Here is a 16,100-nt window from a genome sequence, read left to right as displayed (position 1 = left end):
TGATACCCTTTCTTCATAAGTTCCAAGTATCTCTCCGTGTTGTGTTCGGTACCGCCTCTCCGTGTACTCCTCCACCTCTTAATAAGTGTTTTTTTTTTTTGATAAATTATTAATATTAAATAAAGAAAATTAAAGGTCGCGCTACAGAGGACTCGAACCCAAGACCTTTGGCTTTACGCATTAATCCCTTATCGTTTGGCCAACACACAACACACAATAAGTGTTTTATTTGGAAATAAATACTCGTCTTCTAAATTCTAACAAGTGTCATATTTTAGAATTTTATAGCAAGTGATATCAAACTTTTCATATGTCTATTGTCCTTAATTCCAAGCAATAACTAAAGATAAAAAGATTAAATTTATCCCCTTTCTTGGTATACGATAATTGACTATAGAGGAAACTTATTCAGGGATGAAAGTAGTACAAATATTGTTATAAATTATATTCACAATTGCTAACATTGCCTAAAAACATTATTTGCTAACATTTTTTGGTATATAGACGAATTTAATGAAGATTTTCTTTTGGAAGGAAAAAAAAGGTATAAACAAGTATTATGATGCATCTTACATTAATTCGATATTCATTATGGAATAATTTTCTAGTGGATTCGTATGAATGCTATACAATTATAGTTGAACATACTTGAGTCACAATCACATAACTTTACATCCCACGATATCTCATACTTTATATATTTGAATATTATTAAGATTTGATCACTAGATCAAATCATGTTTTTTATACTCTCTCTCTCACGCACACACAAGTATGTGTTGGCTATAATTTCTTCATCTCATCAATAATTACCTTCTATATATTCTCTCTCTCGTGCACAAGTACGCGCGCACGTGCGAATGAAAACGTAGCCCTTTTCTTTTGAAAATAACAATAGTAATAATAATGAAAACATAAAAATTGAACTCTTTTTCTAGTGGTTTTTTTAATTACATTTTTTTCTTAGTGACTTTTATATACTAGATGATGCATTTTTCGATATATTTCATAAAATCAATAGTTTAAAAATAATATATTCATTCCCTAAAAAAAAGTAATATATTCATCAATAAGTAGTGAATAAATAAGCTATAGTAGAAACAAACGAGTAAGAAAAAGTGACTATTATAATATTAAGAAAATGCAAATGTATTTGATTAACTAAATACATCTTGAAATAATGAAAAACAAAAATACTCGACTCAACTTTATGTTGAAAGTAACGTTTACGGTTAGTTTGAAGGAAAAATAATTCATCAAAATATCCTTATTAATTATAAATATCTCTCGTGCTATTTCGTAATTCTTTTATCATTAAAAGCGCTCATAGCGTGAATAGTGAAACAATAAGTTTATTGTCATTATGCAAAATGCCAATCCTCTAATAATTTGAATTTTGGTGGTGATATACTTGAATAAAATTTATGGGAAATTAATAAGATAGAGTAAATTTGCATCCATAATTCCTCACCTTGCTCAAAATTTACCATCCCAATTTAATATAAAAGGTAACCACATCCACGCATGGAACAACGCATTCTCTCTCTCTCTAAGCGTGCCATTGAGCTCTCATTAGCAGCCTCTCTGTGGCAAACCCACATCGCATCAGTGCTCTTGTCTCTAATATCTCTTTCTCGATCAGCTTTTGTTGATTCTCTCTAAGCCGACATTAAAGATTTATTGATATCATTCCTTGTCTTCCTCTTCTCCTTTTTCTGATTTCCTGCAACTATAAAACGGCAAACAATGGCAGATCGTTTTAGTTACAGTTGCACGAGTAATCACAGTTCCAACAACCTATCCTTCTCTTCAACGCTGCTGGAAGAAATTTATCAATCCATTGATAGTGGAGGAGACGAGGGAGAATCAATGAGGAAGAAGACCACTGGCTTTCTCCTCAAGACCGACGAAGATATGGCCAATTACCAACGCGCTTGCATGATCGAGAGGTGGATGGAGAAGAAGGCCATTGCCCGCCAAAGATCCACACCCAAGTTACAGGTGAATTACTTTGCATTTTATAATTTGTAATTAATTTCACGTTCCTTCAAACTTATTTTTAAATACAATAACTAATTTTATGTTATTTTGCTCACCCGATCTTTAAATTTTATGAATATGATTTAGCTCAAGAGCTTTAGATTTTATCCAAAGTATATGTGTATGGAATTTTAGAACTCAACTCAAATGAGATTTTATTAATTAGGTTTGTTTGAATTTCAACAGGAGAAGATGTCAGGGAAAGATAGGCAGTGTTGGAGCTCCAGTTCATCCGATTCCAGCTGCGGCGCCGGTAGTTTCTTCTCCCCTTCCGAAGCCGAATCCTTCGCGGTTCCTCCGCCTAAGCCGGTTCGAACCGGAAAATCGGCGTTCGGGAAGGAGAAAAAGGGGACAAACTGCGACGATTCAGGAATTAATCGGCTAGGTTTCAGCGACGGATCTAGATCGGAGCGTCAGCAGAAGAGCGAGAGCAGATTCGTGAAGACTAAGTCGAAAGCGCAGAAAATCTACGGCAATTTGAAGAGAGTGAAGCAGCCGATCTCTCCCTGCGGCAAAGTCGCCGCCTTCTTAAACTCGCTCCTCGCCGCCGGAAACTTGAAGAAATCGAAGATCCCCGCCGCATGCGGCGACGACTCGCCGTCGCTGAAATCGACCACCACCACCTGCTCCTCGCCGTTCTCGCGCTCCTGCCTAAACAGAATGACGACACCGTCGTCGGCGAAGTCCGCCGCCGACGCGAAGAGGTCGGTTAAGTTTTTTCCGGCTAGCGACGAAGATCGCCGGCCATGCGGCCGCAAATCGTTGCTCCAAAACAACAACAGCGGTGACGTGGATTCGATCATAGCTGCCATTGATGAAGAGCTGGCCATGCATGTGAGGAAGAAAGAGCATTCTTTCGATATTTTCAGCAAAATTCACGATAAAAATCGAGATTTTGATCGTGAATTTGATTATGAAGACGATGAATTTGATGGAGCGAGCTGCGCGAGTTCGGATTTGTTTGAATTGGAGAATCTATCGGCTATTGGAATGGAAGAACTACCGGTTTATGAAACTACTCGTCTTGAGAAAATTATGCAAATGGATTGAATTTGTAAAATTGCCCACAAAAAAAGAGTTTGAGGTTTTGTAAGTTAATTGATTTGGGATTTTGAATAAGAAGAAATAAATGTTGATATATATTTGCCATCTTATTTATTTACGTACGTTGCGATTTCGGTAAATTTAATTAGTGGATGTAAACGAAAATATTAATTACGTGAAGAGTATTTGATGGATTAAAAGTAAAAATAAAATATTGAGGTTTGTAGGTTAATTGGTTTGGGAATTAGAATAAGAAGAAATAATTAAGATACTATTTTCGATCTTGTTACTTATTTTTATGTTAATTACTTTATCGTACGTATATGAAAAAATTATGTGAAGTAGGGATTCTATAAGAGAGTATTTGATAGATTAAGTAAAAATTGATACAGTTGTACGTTGAGTTAAAGAATGATGCAAATATAGGGAAAAAAGTGGAAAGAAGAAGAAGATTGAAGATGATGATTAGGGTGAAAGTGAAAGCAAAGGGAAAATCTTCCTCTCAAGTTTCAACCTAATAATAGCTTTTATTTTGTATTACTCTCTCTCTTGAAATTTTATTTGATAAACAAAAGGTATACTTTTTTTTTTCTCACTTGGCTAGATATCCTATAGGTGTTTTTGTTAATATTTTGAATTTATTCTCAAAAAAATTAAAAGAGGAATATATGTATTGGTGATACATTAATTGAAATGATATTTAACAATTTACTTATGATATTAAAGAACTTACTTATGATGGTGATAAAACGGTTATTGGAAAAATTTGATGATGTTGGTCTCTAAAAGTTCGGTACGTAAACCTAATGTTAGATGAGATGTGTGATAAATTGATTGAGCAAATTAGCCATAAAGAAAGGTTCCAAGTACCTTTTTCTTTTCCTTTTTTTATATATCCTAAGAGATGCAAACTTCTGTTTATGAATAGCAAGAAGTAAGGTATCCACCGTTTCCCTTCCCCAAATAAAAAAAGAAAATCTCTTCTTGTTTTATTATTTTTCACTATCCCATATTGTAAATTTATGTAAGTGGTACCACATGAAATTCAAACTCAACCATAAGTAAATATAGATATATATCTATATATATTAGAATATAAAATAAAAACACATTTTAGAATATAAAATATGAACAATTTGCAGCCCATAGATCATCAAAATCTACGGTTAATTCATCACCTTATTGGATTAGTTCATGGTCCCGGGTTCGAATCCCATAGGTAGCAAAAAAATTATTTTTCGTAATTCATACCTTTATACAACGAATTCATACATGTTCTACATAAAATTCATACATTTTTATTGGTTCGTATTTTTTATTTTAAGAGCTGTTTTTACGGTAGCCTAACCCTACTATCCCTCTCTCTCTCTCTCTCTCTCTCTCTATATATATATATATATATATATATATATATATATCAGATAATCTATAGTTTTACTATGTATATAGGCAAAGTACGTTACGATGAATATATTATTCCATTATTCTTTCTTTGTAAACTTTATCTGTCTATGTTTTACACAAAATTCTTTATTACAATCTTTTTTATATAAGACCGTCTTAAAGTAAAATTAACAACATAGGTCAAGATTCAAATCCAAATTAATGACATTTTTTTATTAAAAAAATATTTAATTTATAATTACAAATATATTACTCCCTTTCATACTTTTTTTTAAAAAAAATTACAAGTGATATCTGAATATAATTAATTATGCAACTTGCACGCAGGCAGGCAGGAACCTCAACACCATTCAACGGTGGAAAAACATCATCTCATGCAGGTGAGAAACGTTGGGACCTCAATACGAAAATACAACACCGCATGCAGGTGAGAATACAACACCATCTAAAATGAAAAAACATCGCCGCACACGCAGGTGGAATTGAACCCAAAAAAGTCTTTGATGCCTCAACTTTGCCTTTAGTTCATTGGTGTCTCCCTTTCATACTTAAATTGATTCACCCGAAAAATTTGATTAAAATATGTGAGCAATAGACGGGTAAAGTTAATGAGTCAAACCTCCATCAAATTGCACCGATTTAAGTGAAGAAAAAGTTTGTAAAATACATATAATTACGTGATAGAAAATTTAGTAAAATATATAATTACGTGATAGAAAATGAGGACCACATTGAGAATGATAACATGGTTGACATGCTTATATATAGTTGAAACAACTATGGTTTAATAGTTATAAAAAGGTTATACTAACTAGTCTTGAACTAAAAGAGAAGGAAAGGCTATCCTATGTTCAAAAAGTGCCGTAGACTTAATGAGAATGGAGTTGGATAGTTGTAGGTGCACTCAAGGAGGGTGTTTAGGATATGATTGTAAAATGAAAACAAATAGTTTTTGTCAATTAATTTATCATCTTTCAAAATAAAAATAAAAATAAAAATAAAAATAAAAAAAATATTTTTATTTGATATATGTGAGTGCATTTTCTGCCAACTGACATCAGAAAGATTTTGAAAGCGGCGAGGAAGACCTTGGTTATAGGCGTTTATCATATGTATAGAACGGCAAACAAAGCCGCACATAGTTTGGCGCAATTTGCGCGGCATATTGAGCACCGTATGAGGTGGACTTAAAATTTCCCTAGTTGGCTTAGGGATATTGTACGGAATGATCTTAGAATAATATACTCCATAGGTTCTGCCTCAAAAAAAAACTATACAGGAGATACAAACCTCCTCAAATTAGACAAGATTGATTTAGGTAGGTGAGATTTTGACTAATACGTTTAACAAGTTCAATCGCACCATTAACTTTGACGACCTCATAATCTGATACGTAGGTATTAGTAAATCAAAAGTTAGTGATATTTTTGTTCAAACTAATTGATAGTATAATTTATGTTGTTATTTAATGGTTAAGTAATATTTATTGTCATATTATAATAATATATATTAGGCACGTATATACATAACAATTGATGATATTATGATATATACATATCATACATGAAAGTGTTTTTTTTTTTAATACACACTATGCACTTTAAAATTAGATATATCACGATTTTTGTCATATTTTCTGTTTTAGTCTATTTGAATAAATGATTAATGCTATATTAGGTAAAGTTAATGAGGTGTAAAATCATTGCTTTCGATGAAAAATAAACTTGTAGTCAGGGACGGAGCCGGGGGCTAGAGCCCCCTCCCAAATTTTGAGTTTTTTTTTTTTTTTTTTTAATATATATAGATATATGTTTATACCTATTATAAAATAATTTTGTTTTATAAAAGAGTATTTGGTTATTATATTCTCTCATATATACTTAATTTAAGGATAATTTTGTTATTTAAAACTATATAATTTATGAAATATTGCTTGTTATTATTACTATTATACTTGTCTTTTAATAAAAAATGCCTAATATGTATGAAATGCTAAAAGAAATTATAATGTATTGAAACTAATTTGTAATATATAGAAAATATATAATCTATGAACATGTTGTTTGTTATTATTATTATTATTATGCTTGCCTTTTAATAAAAAATGTCTTAAATATACGGAATGTCCAAAAAATTTTTTGTGATATATTGAAACTATATAATATATGAAAACATTGTTCGTTATTATTAGTATTATGCTCGTATTTTAATTAAAAAAAATACCTTAAATATACAGAATGCCCAAAAAAAATTTATTGGGGGCCGTACAAATCCAGCCCCCCGAACTTAATTACTGGCTCCGTCCCTGCTTGTAGTAATATACTAGTACTTTTTACTCCAATTTAATTAATACTCGTAGACTAAAAGTGGGTGTGGGTCTATTGCATGCTGAACTAGTTTGCACGTTCAAATTATGCTTCCATCTTGTTATTTCCATTCATTAATTATATTTTAAATCAAATACTCTTCACTTTACCTTTTATGCATATATTATTGACTAGAACATTCCCTTTTCTCTAGATATTAATCATAACATCAATTAAATATAAATTTTAATTAACTTTTGTTAAGGGGACGAAATTGCCCATATTTTTATACCATAACTCATTTTCTCTCGTCTGATTCTCTACATCACACGTTGTCTGACGCCGTAAGGATCCTTACGGCGTCTGTGCTTTTATCCGACAACGGCGTTCATATTTTTAAGTGTTTATTTTGCTTAAACTTCTCTTTTTCTTATTTATTTTTCCAATCATCTTCTTCGTATATTTTTTCGATCATCTTTTTCATATATTTTTCACGCGATTTTGGTGCTTCACCTCCTTCTTTGGTTAAGGCTTACAAATATACTTTTTCGATCATATTTGATTTTTTAACCAATCGATTTTTATATTTTTTCATAAAAAAAATTATTTTCCAGATCTAGCCATGATATTTCGTTCAACTATACGAAAGAGAAATATTTGTACCAGATGTGCCAGAACACTGCGTATTTCACTCGTACAAAGTGTTGTGCGCCAGTTCTTGGAATGAATGATACAAATGGACCAATTCGTGCCATTCGTTTCAAGTAATCCCGTCAGCTCTTGGGACGAATGGTACAAAAACCTCATCCGTATTAATCGTTTCAACGGTTATGCACTACCAATTGGGACAAATAGTACGAAAGAACACCATTCGTACCAATCGTCCCAAGTGTTCCCCGCTACTATTAGAACGAATGGTACGAAAGAACTTCATTCATATCAGTCGCCCCAAATATTGCGTGTTACCTCTTGGGACGAATGATACAAAAGAACCTCATCCATATCATTTGTTCCAAGTGTTACTGATGTGGAACAACTTGTCGTTGGTTATTTAGCTGCTAATTAAGGATCGCGAAAAAGTATCGTTGTCGGCAAAATTTAAAATAGACATAACTTTTGGTCTGCAACTTAGATTTCCTATTATAATACCTTTTCGGGAGTAAAACAACGATTTGGAGTGAACTCATCGTGCCTTGCGCGATGACATAAGTGGTCCTGGGCTTACATTTCTTTGTTTTCATGCACTTTTGGGACGAATGATACGAAAGAATCCATTTGTACTAGTCATTCTCATGTTGAGGCCTTAAGCAATCTCTTTTGACTCCAGACCCTAAAACACGTTCTCTTCGTTTTAATAAAGAGCTTTTCGTGGTCACCTGAATAATCTCAATCGGGTCTGAAGCAAAAATTATAACAATACTACGAAAACAGTTAGAAATAATGAGTTCAGGGTATTTTCATCCAGAATTTTTAAAAATGATCAAAATTCAATAAAATAATATTTATAAATAAATATTCATTTTCATTATTTTATATAACTATCTCAAAATCTTCTCTATTTATAAACTTATAATAAAATTTCCTCCATGATGTATTTTAAAACTGCATACAGCATACGTTTGCAAATTGTTAGGAACTGGCGCCTGGCGGTCATTATTTTTTTCAAACAGTTTATTAAAAAGTGCCCAGTATTTTATTACCTATATTTCTCAACTGCCACTATCCATTACTTATTAAATGTTCATGTATCCAAAATAAGTTGTTACAATCACTGCTCCCAATTTTGTGGGCAATTGTTACATATACCACATTTAAGTTTATATATATATATAGGGGCGCGCTCCAGTGAGACCCCCTATTTTTCGTGAAACACTAGGACAATGAATAAGACATATAATACTAATGAACAAAACTTATACCTAACAAACAATATGTATATACTAGTGAAAAACAAAATTTAAAAAATTATTAATGAATAAGACATATATACTGATGAACAAGGCATTATATACTGATGAACAATACAGTATATAATAATGAATAATAAAATTTAAAATATTTTGCTCCCTCCGGGATTCGAACCCTGCAAAAAAAATTCTCCCTCCAGATACAACATCAGCCATAGGATTTATAAAATAAACGCACCAGATCGTACCCTAGATCTCACTAAAATTAGGGGGTCTCATTGGAGCGGCCCCCTATATATATATGTATATATGCGCGCGCAATTAATAATTGTTTTTCATTACTTCTTGTCTTTTCTTAAGGGTGCAAGAAGGGATCAATCTTCAGCCAATAATCCATTGATTTTTGTTTTCTTTTGTTCACTAATTTGAGATAGAATTAAGCACATCCACAATTCATATATATATATATATATATATATAGGGAGAGGTTCAGGAAAGAACTGTAAATAAAAAAAGAACGGAGAACCATTTTTAGCCATTTGATCATCAAGATCTACGGTGGATGCATCATCTTGTTGGATGAATGCAGATCCTGGGTTCGAATCCTGAAGGGAGCAATTTTTTTTATTTTTTTTAGTGCATTAATTTTAACAGCGAATGCATTAACTTTTACATAGAATGCATTAGATTTGATGGTTCTCCCGTTCTCACAAATAATGTAGTTCTCTCTAGAACCACACCCTATATATATATATATATATATATATATATATATTTAGCATTTTATAATCTTATCTTTGTACTGATTTGATTAAACTTTCTCTCTTATCCATGTCCACTCCAAACTTTCCACAAAATATTAGGTGGGTCAATTTTTTGTGTATAGATTTGCCAATCCAAAAACTTCAATTATAAAAGAAGAATAGTAATAATAATTTGAATGCTAAATCATCTAGTTTGTCTTCTACTTCGTATCTTATGGACAATGCTATGAAAGCTATGTTGGTGGCAATTCATCTAGGCCCTTCGGAAAATGGGTGCATGATTACCCATATTCTTCTTTCATATAATGGTTTAAATTTAAGAAAATCTTTTAGATATAATTCTCCATTTAAGGGTTTAAATTTAAGATAATCTTTCAAATCTTGCACTTGAGTCTCCTCTTTCATGTAAGAAGTTGTGATCCTATAGATTACGATCTGCAATATGCATGCATCTCAATGATGTTTTTTTCTTGTAAAGACATCATCACATGCAACATGATTGATATCGTGTTTTCTCTAAAATTATACACAACCATTGGTTAGTAATATATCGAGTTTATTAATTATTTTGAAATGTATTCTTTATATGTGCTAAGTATATTTGTTGAGACATGTCTACCTATCACCACCACAGCCACAGCCATATATATATGGAAAATTATCTGGCAATCTCAACTAAAACACTATTGGAGGCCCATATACGTTTGGGTGAGCATGATGGGATGGGCTGGCCCTCATTGTCCATACGTATGTCATCTATGAGGCCCAATGGGCCCTACCCTCTTAATTGTACCCATCAACCAACTACCCTGGACCTCGAGTTCGCACGTGTTGCAATGCAATTGCAAAAAGAGATATGGCAAAAAAACTGTTTATTTAATTCAAATACGAATATAGGTGATGTGTGACACTTGATTTTAACCGGAATTATTATTCCTTTTATACAACTTCTGATTTTAACACACATACTGGTAACTAAAAAACAATCATGAAATGAACCAATACATATTGACCTTTAAAGTTGAGTTACTTCGTAGCCACATAAGAAATGGTTGTAAGTATCAAAATTTACATATTCCATGCCCAGTGTGTGTGTGTGTGTGTGAGAGAGAGAGAGAGAGAGAGAATGTATTACTTCGACATAGCATTTTATATTACATATCATCGATTCATGCGATAAGCTCAATATGTGTCTATAACACGAAAACATGGTAAATCAAATCCTAAAAAACAAAAAAAAGATGAGACTGCTGACATAAAATTTCAAAAATTGTACAACATAACCAAATTTTGCCACCTTAAAGTCTTACATTAGTAGGCATCAACACAAAAATCACAACCTTCAACGTCTGTGAGTGATGAATGGCTATTTTGAATCACAGGGGAGGAGAAATACCAATCTAGATTCAGCTTCAGCACGCTATTCCAAGAAATTCTTTGGCTAGTCCCTCCAGCATATAGCGACATATAAGTAAAGAGTTTCCCAGAGGTTACTCACCGGTGCCACTTTATGTCTTCAAAGGAGCCTTCTTTTCTCGGTCAGAAATACGAGCAGGACCTGTAGTGTGTGATTTGAATCGCCCTCTACCTCCATCTTCTTTCTCCTGCATAAGGCAGTCGGGGTTTCATTTGTCAGGGTTTCGACTCCATTTGGTTCAGAGACAGGAGGTCAGGACCAGTGTCATAATAAATAAACGGATAATACCCTAACAATGAACAAAATCAACATGTCGCTGTTTAAGATACAAGCTCATCAGGCTCGAAGCAAGAGGGTTGCTTTGGGATACATAATCCTAATTTATCAAATCCTACTATATAGAAAATGCTATTTTAACCGTCCAACCAAATTTTAGCTCCCATCAATTATCATATAAATTATTGAGGATAATATATTTATGATCGTGTTTATCAAGAGCAACGCGAAGAGGCGAGATTGGAAAAGCTCAAGTACCTTTTTCTTAACCACTTGTACTACATCTTCATCATTAAGAATATGACTAAGGCCACAATGTTGAGGGTAGTGTCTTGCACTTGTGCCCCACACCAGCACATACTTAACTTCCTTTACCAGGCTTCGATGAAGGTAATTACAAAAATCTTCAACGGTGCAGCCACCTCTACCCTGAAATAAAAGTCCAACCATTGAGGGAAACAAAATAGATCAATGGAAAGAAAAAAAAAACAGTAACTTTATCTGTACAAGAAGAGAGCTTCACAAAAGTACATGCATGTATCAGAATTGTATTAGATACTAAGAGACATACAGCAGAAAGGACGCATGGGTCTGTGAAATCTGGTTGCTGGCCCTGAGGCTTTGTATATATTCTAACAAGACCCATCTCTTCCCACATTCTTGCAAGCAGTCTATCCAGATTGAGCTGTTGGAATGACATAACCACACAATGTTAAGCAAGAAAAGTGAGTTGTTTGAGGCCACATGCTAGTTATCAGTCGTCCGTCAAATTCTTTTGGTTAATAATATAAACGATAGATGGGAAGGTATACATGGACAAAACAAATACCTTCAGATTGCAACTAATGACAATTGAATTGGGCTGTCGAGCTAATCTGTCCACATCATCAATACCAATAACATCTATCTTGTTGTAGACATATACACACTTTATGTACTTACGGTTGCCCTCAATAACATCTATCAAATCATCCACGGTCGCATCTTCACGAAACAAAACCTTGTGAAAATTAATGTAGAAAAGCACCGTCAAGAAAATTCTCAGCCCTAGTGCATAGTTCAGCCATTACCAGTCACCATTTCATATATCATAGCACAAAACTGAAACAGAGTGAACAATACCAGGCAGCTGGAACACAAACATTGAAGAAGAGAATCTCCTACCAGGTTCGGGACATTGTAGCTCGGGGTTTACAAGCATTGAAGTCAATCTCCGCTGCTTGTGTTTCAGAGTTAAGCAGTTTTAATGTGTGCTCAGTAATTGGTGGTCATGTGCTAAGGCATCACTAGTATTATATACCAGGGGTATTTCTTTTCCTTATGATAATTCTGTGCTATTCTCAAGTCTAGTAATACTCATAGCACAAGCTAATAGAAGCTATAAGAAGATCAACACTTTTAGGAGAGGAAATTCACAGATTTTAGATGAAGTAAAATGTGAATCTGTCTACAAGCTCAAGGTCTTTCTAATAGATAAAGTAACTTGTAATGTGTACAGACATCACACAGATATATTAAACAAAATCATATTTGCTCTGAACTAAGAAAACAATTGACTTTCAAGCATGTATATCTCCATTAAAGAAATAATAATGTCATTTAATGTGAAAGGATAACTATAACAAAAGTCGTTTTCTAAATTCATCGGTGGAGAGACACTTTTCAATTTGTTAGAGGGAGAGGGAGAGGGAGACGGAGAGAAAGGGAGAGAAACTAGTGCATGTTTGATTTTGTTTGGGGATTAGTAGTTACCTCAGCATTGTGAATCTTGTACTCGTGTAATATTTGATAGCAGAGCTTCTCATCCACATGAGTCAACGGTAGCGTACTATTGAAAGAAATTCCCCCAGTCTTCTTCTTTTTGAAGTATATCTGTCATCACGAAATACCACACACACATCAATTATGAGACAAGCTATAAGTCAAAACTTTGAGAAATGCCTCACTCTCCCCAAAAGAGCTATTCAATTACAATATTCAAGATTTATCCCTCCCAAAAGGATTAGCGGAAAAAGGCCTAAAAGCATACACTTAAGTTCTAAGTAGTGCTCGAGAATAAATGCTAGAACCAGAGATGCAATAGAGAAAGTTCAATTACTTGAGGTGGAGTTTTGTTTAAACGCAAGCCAACTGCTTCCAATTCCTTTGTTAGGATTTGCCGATGCCCTTCACTCTAGATTTTCAGGATAAAGAAGAAATTAGATTCAGAGATAGCTGAATGAAGATATCATATAACTAGTTAACTACTAATTTCTCATAGCAAAATCAGAATACCCCAAATTATTAATCATCTCAATGTACAATTTCGCCGAGCTAGAAATGCTAAGCAAAACACGAGGCAGCCATGTAAATTCAGAAGATCAACGAGCAAGTGCAAACAAATATCAAGGCTACTAGCAATGCCGGAATAGATAACTTTTTTCAATAATCTTCTTCTACAAAGTAGGATAAATGTATTTAAGCTCCCAAAAAGAGAGGGTTCACATAGTGTCCGGAAAACCAAATAAACAAAGGATTATGCCAATAACTCACTTTGTAGAACCACATATAATGTAGCAACCTAAAAGGCCATTAGTAGCAGTCATGTAAAATTAGCATGGACTGCTTTCATGACATTTTTCTGAAGCACATACTCAAAAGTGTTTTATGTGTCTAATTAATCATCAGGATATGCAATGTGTTCTAAATATATAAGAGATCGCAATAATGCCCAATTGAAGGAGGGAAAAAACTCCATTACTAATGGCAAGCAAACAAATATCTTAACGCAGTCAAAGCATCACACAGAAATATCAGTACAGATGACTCTGACAATAGTGTGGTTCAAAATTATCATAGAGAAATATAGGACTATCCAGGAGCAGTTGATATAGCTACGACTTACTTTTGAGGCGTCGAGAACCATCAATACGAGATCTGATGATTTGGCAACCGCAATAACCTGAAAAACAAGAAGTTTAACTGTTCAAATCAGGTGTGTAATCTTGTCATTTTTATTTTTATTTTCCTTTGAGTTGGGGGAGGGGAGCAGAGTGGGTTAAACCCGGGACCTCTCCACCACGTGCATCTCCCATTCTGTCTCACTAGGTATCAAGTAATAGCATCAACTGTATATATAATTACCTGCCTACCACGACCCTTTCCTTCAGATGCGCCTTCTATAATTCCAGGAAGATCAAGCAACTGAATTTTTGTGTCGTTATAGTGAATAATACCCGGGATACAGGTAAGCGTGGTGAACTCATATGACGCGGCTTCTGAATGCGTTCCCGTCAACATAGTTAAAAGTGTAGATTTCCCAACACTAAAGGAAAAGCAAATTAAACATGCCTTTAGAATTTAAAAAATGAAAAGGGATGATTTAAGATAACCTAAAAAGGACAATTTAATGCATAAACAAAGAATGGCAGTCAATCCCATTGTACAAAATGAGAAAATACCAAAAATCACTTAATTAGTCATCAAAGTCAAATTATCTTAATCTAAATTCTTCAACACATGTGTCCTAACATAATCACATGACAAACCTGGGAAAACCTATCAGTGCGACACGGCCATGCCCGTATTTTGAAACTTCAAAGCCCTCACCACCTCCACTAGCTCCCTGATCCACCATCAAAGAATTATGAAATATGAGTAACTTGCAAATGATGCATAGTAACACCTAGAAAACGCATTTAGTATACAAATACATGCAAATGAAACAAAGATATGATTCATTGTAACTTCACCCCACAAAAACAAAAATCTAAAAGGTTGCATACTTTTGGAGGCTCCAACAGTTGTGTCCTCAGCTTTGCTATCTTAGCCTTGAGCTGACCCAAATGATATTCTGAGCAAATAAGTTACACAAAATGTCAGCATCAAATTAAATTCAGAACAGAACCAACTCCAATTCAATTCTCATGCCCGAAAAGTTTCATGAAACAAAAATACAACACAGCTGCTTGCACAAAGCTTAGTTAAAATAAAATAAAATAAAATAAATACAAGCTATAAACCTCGACAGATACATTTCACAGATATATACTCATTCAGAGAAGGCGGAGAAAAACGAGAGCAGTGGGGTATGGAATTCACCTGTGGCTTTATTTTTCTGAGTCCGAGCCATCTCGGCTTCAATTTCCTTAATCTTTTCTATGATCCCCATCTTTCCTTAATTATTTACCTGAAAAAAATTGACAACAGCAACAACATTCTCCCAATCAGTTGAGTATTGCTTCATTCATAGAACTACTAACTAAATGGAGGAGTTCAAGTAAACAGATTATAACTGCACATAAACACTTTCCGCAATGCTTCAGCTAAGATTAATTGTTCGATGCAAATACATACAACCTATCGGAATCCAGAATTCTCGTCGATATACTTGATATGTCAATCCACACTCATATACATCTATGGCCATGCACATATACATAACTGAATCAAAATGTTACCTAGAGAAAGAGGCGAGAGAGAGAGAGAGAGAGAGAGAGAGATGGGAGAGGATACAGGAATTCGCAGCCTGTAGGGCTTTACTGAAGCGAGTTCGAATCGTTTAGTTAAAAGCGTGCCACAAAATGTTCTTAAATCTTTCAAACGCTTCCTTAAAATCGTGGGATGTAGTGAATTGATATGGGCTGCGAAATGCCCATATATTCGCCCCAAGTTTTGACTCCCAATTGCATATTAATCTTATAACTAAAAAATGTTATAATTAAGGTTAAAATATTCTTAATTTTAATATTAGTTGAGAGGCGTATTTATTTCATTGTTTGGTATCCATGTTAGGTTTGGAAATGGTGATTAATAAAAGTAAGATAATAATACAATGAATAGTTATTATATTATTAAAATTAATTTATCTCAAGGATAAGGTTGTTTTTCAAAGAGGAATAGTGAAATAAAAGAAGACTTTGGTTTTATCTCGGGCGTCTTGATTAATAAATTGGGGTGCTAA

General features: G+C 33.7%; 2 protein-coding genes across 3 annotated transcripts; one reads left to right on the top strand and one right to left on the bottom strand.

Annotated features, from left to right (window-relative positions):
- The first annotated feature begins 1,509 nt into the window (after nucleotides 1-1,509).
- LOC131013125 (protein BIG GRAIN 1-like A) lies at nucleotides 1,510-3,180 on the top strand. The gene is made up of 2 exons (XM_057941150.1): nucleotides 1,510-2,001; nucleotides 2,227-3,180. Exons 1-2 carry the CDS (start codon nucleotides 1,747-1,749, stop codon nucleotides 3,088-3,090), a joined length of 1,119 nt encoding a protein of 372 aa, XP_057797133.1. The 5' UTR covers nucleotides 1,510-1,746; the 3' UTR covers nucleotides 3,091-3,180.
- A 7,416-nt stretch (nucleotides 3,181-10,596) lies between these two features.
- Nucleotides 10,597-15,826, bottom strand: LOC131013124 (developmentally-regulated G-protein 1). 2 transcript variants are annotated; one of them, XM_057941149.1, is made up of 12 exons: nucleotides 15,598-15,826; nucleotides 15,239-15,326; nucleotides 14,923-14,990; nucleotides 14,686-14,762; nucleotides 14,282-14,462; nucleotides 14,043-14,099; nucleotides 13,257-13,331; nucleotides 12,911-13,030; nucleotides 11,988-12,158; nucleotides 11,730-11,843; nucleotides 11,417-11,587; nucleotides 10,597-11,069 (listed from the first exon to the last, which is right to left on the bottom strand). In XM_057941149.1, the coding sequence occupies exons 2-12, from the start codon at nucleotides 15,306-15,308 to the stop codon at nucleotides 10,974-10,976; spliced, it is 1,200 nt and encodes a 399-aa protein (XP_057797132.1). In that variant the 5' UTR covers nucleotides 15,309-15,326; nucleotides 15,598-15,826; the 3' UTR covers nucleotides 10,597-10,973. The 2 variants fall into 2 exon arrangements, with proteins under 2 accessions (XP_057797132.1, XP_057797131.1); XM_057941148.1 differs by having other exon boundaries at nucleotides 15,433-15,645.
- Between the last annotated feature and the right edge of the window lie 274 nt (nucleotides 15,827-16,100).

Source organism: Salvia miltiorrhiza, chromosome 2 (genome assembly GCF_028751815.1).
Source record: "Salvia miltiorrhiza cultivar Shanhuang (shh) chromosome 2, IMPLAD_Smil_shh, whole genome shotgun sequence".
NCBI lineage: Eukaryota > Viridiplantae > Streptophyta > Magnoliopsida > Lamiales > Lamiaceae > Salvia > Salvia miltiorrhiza.
This window is presented reverse-complemented; position numbering and strand designations above follow the sequence as displayed.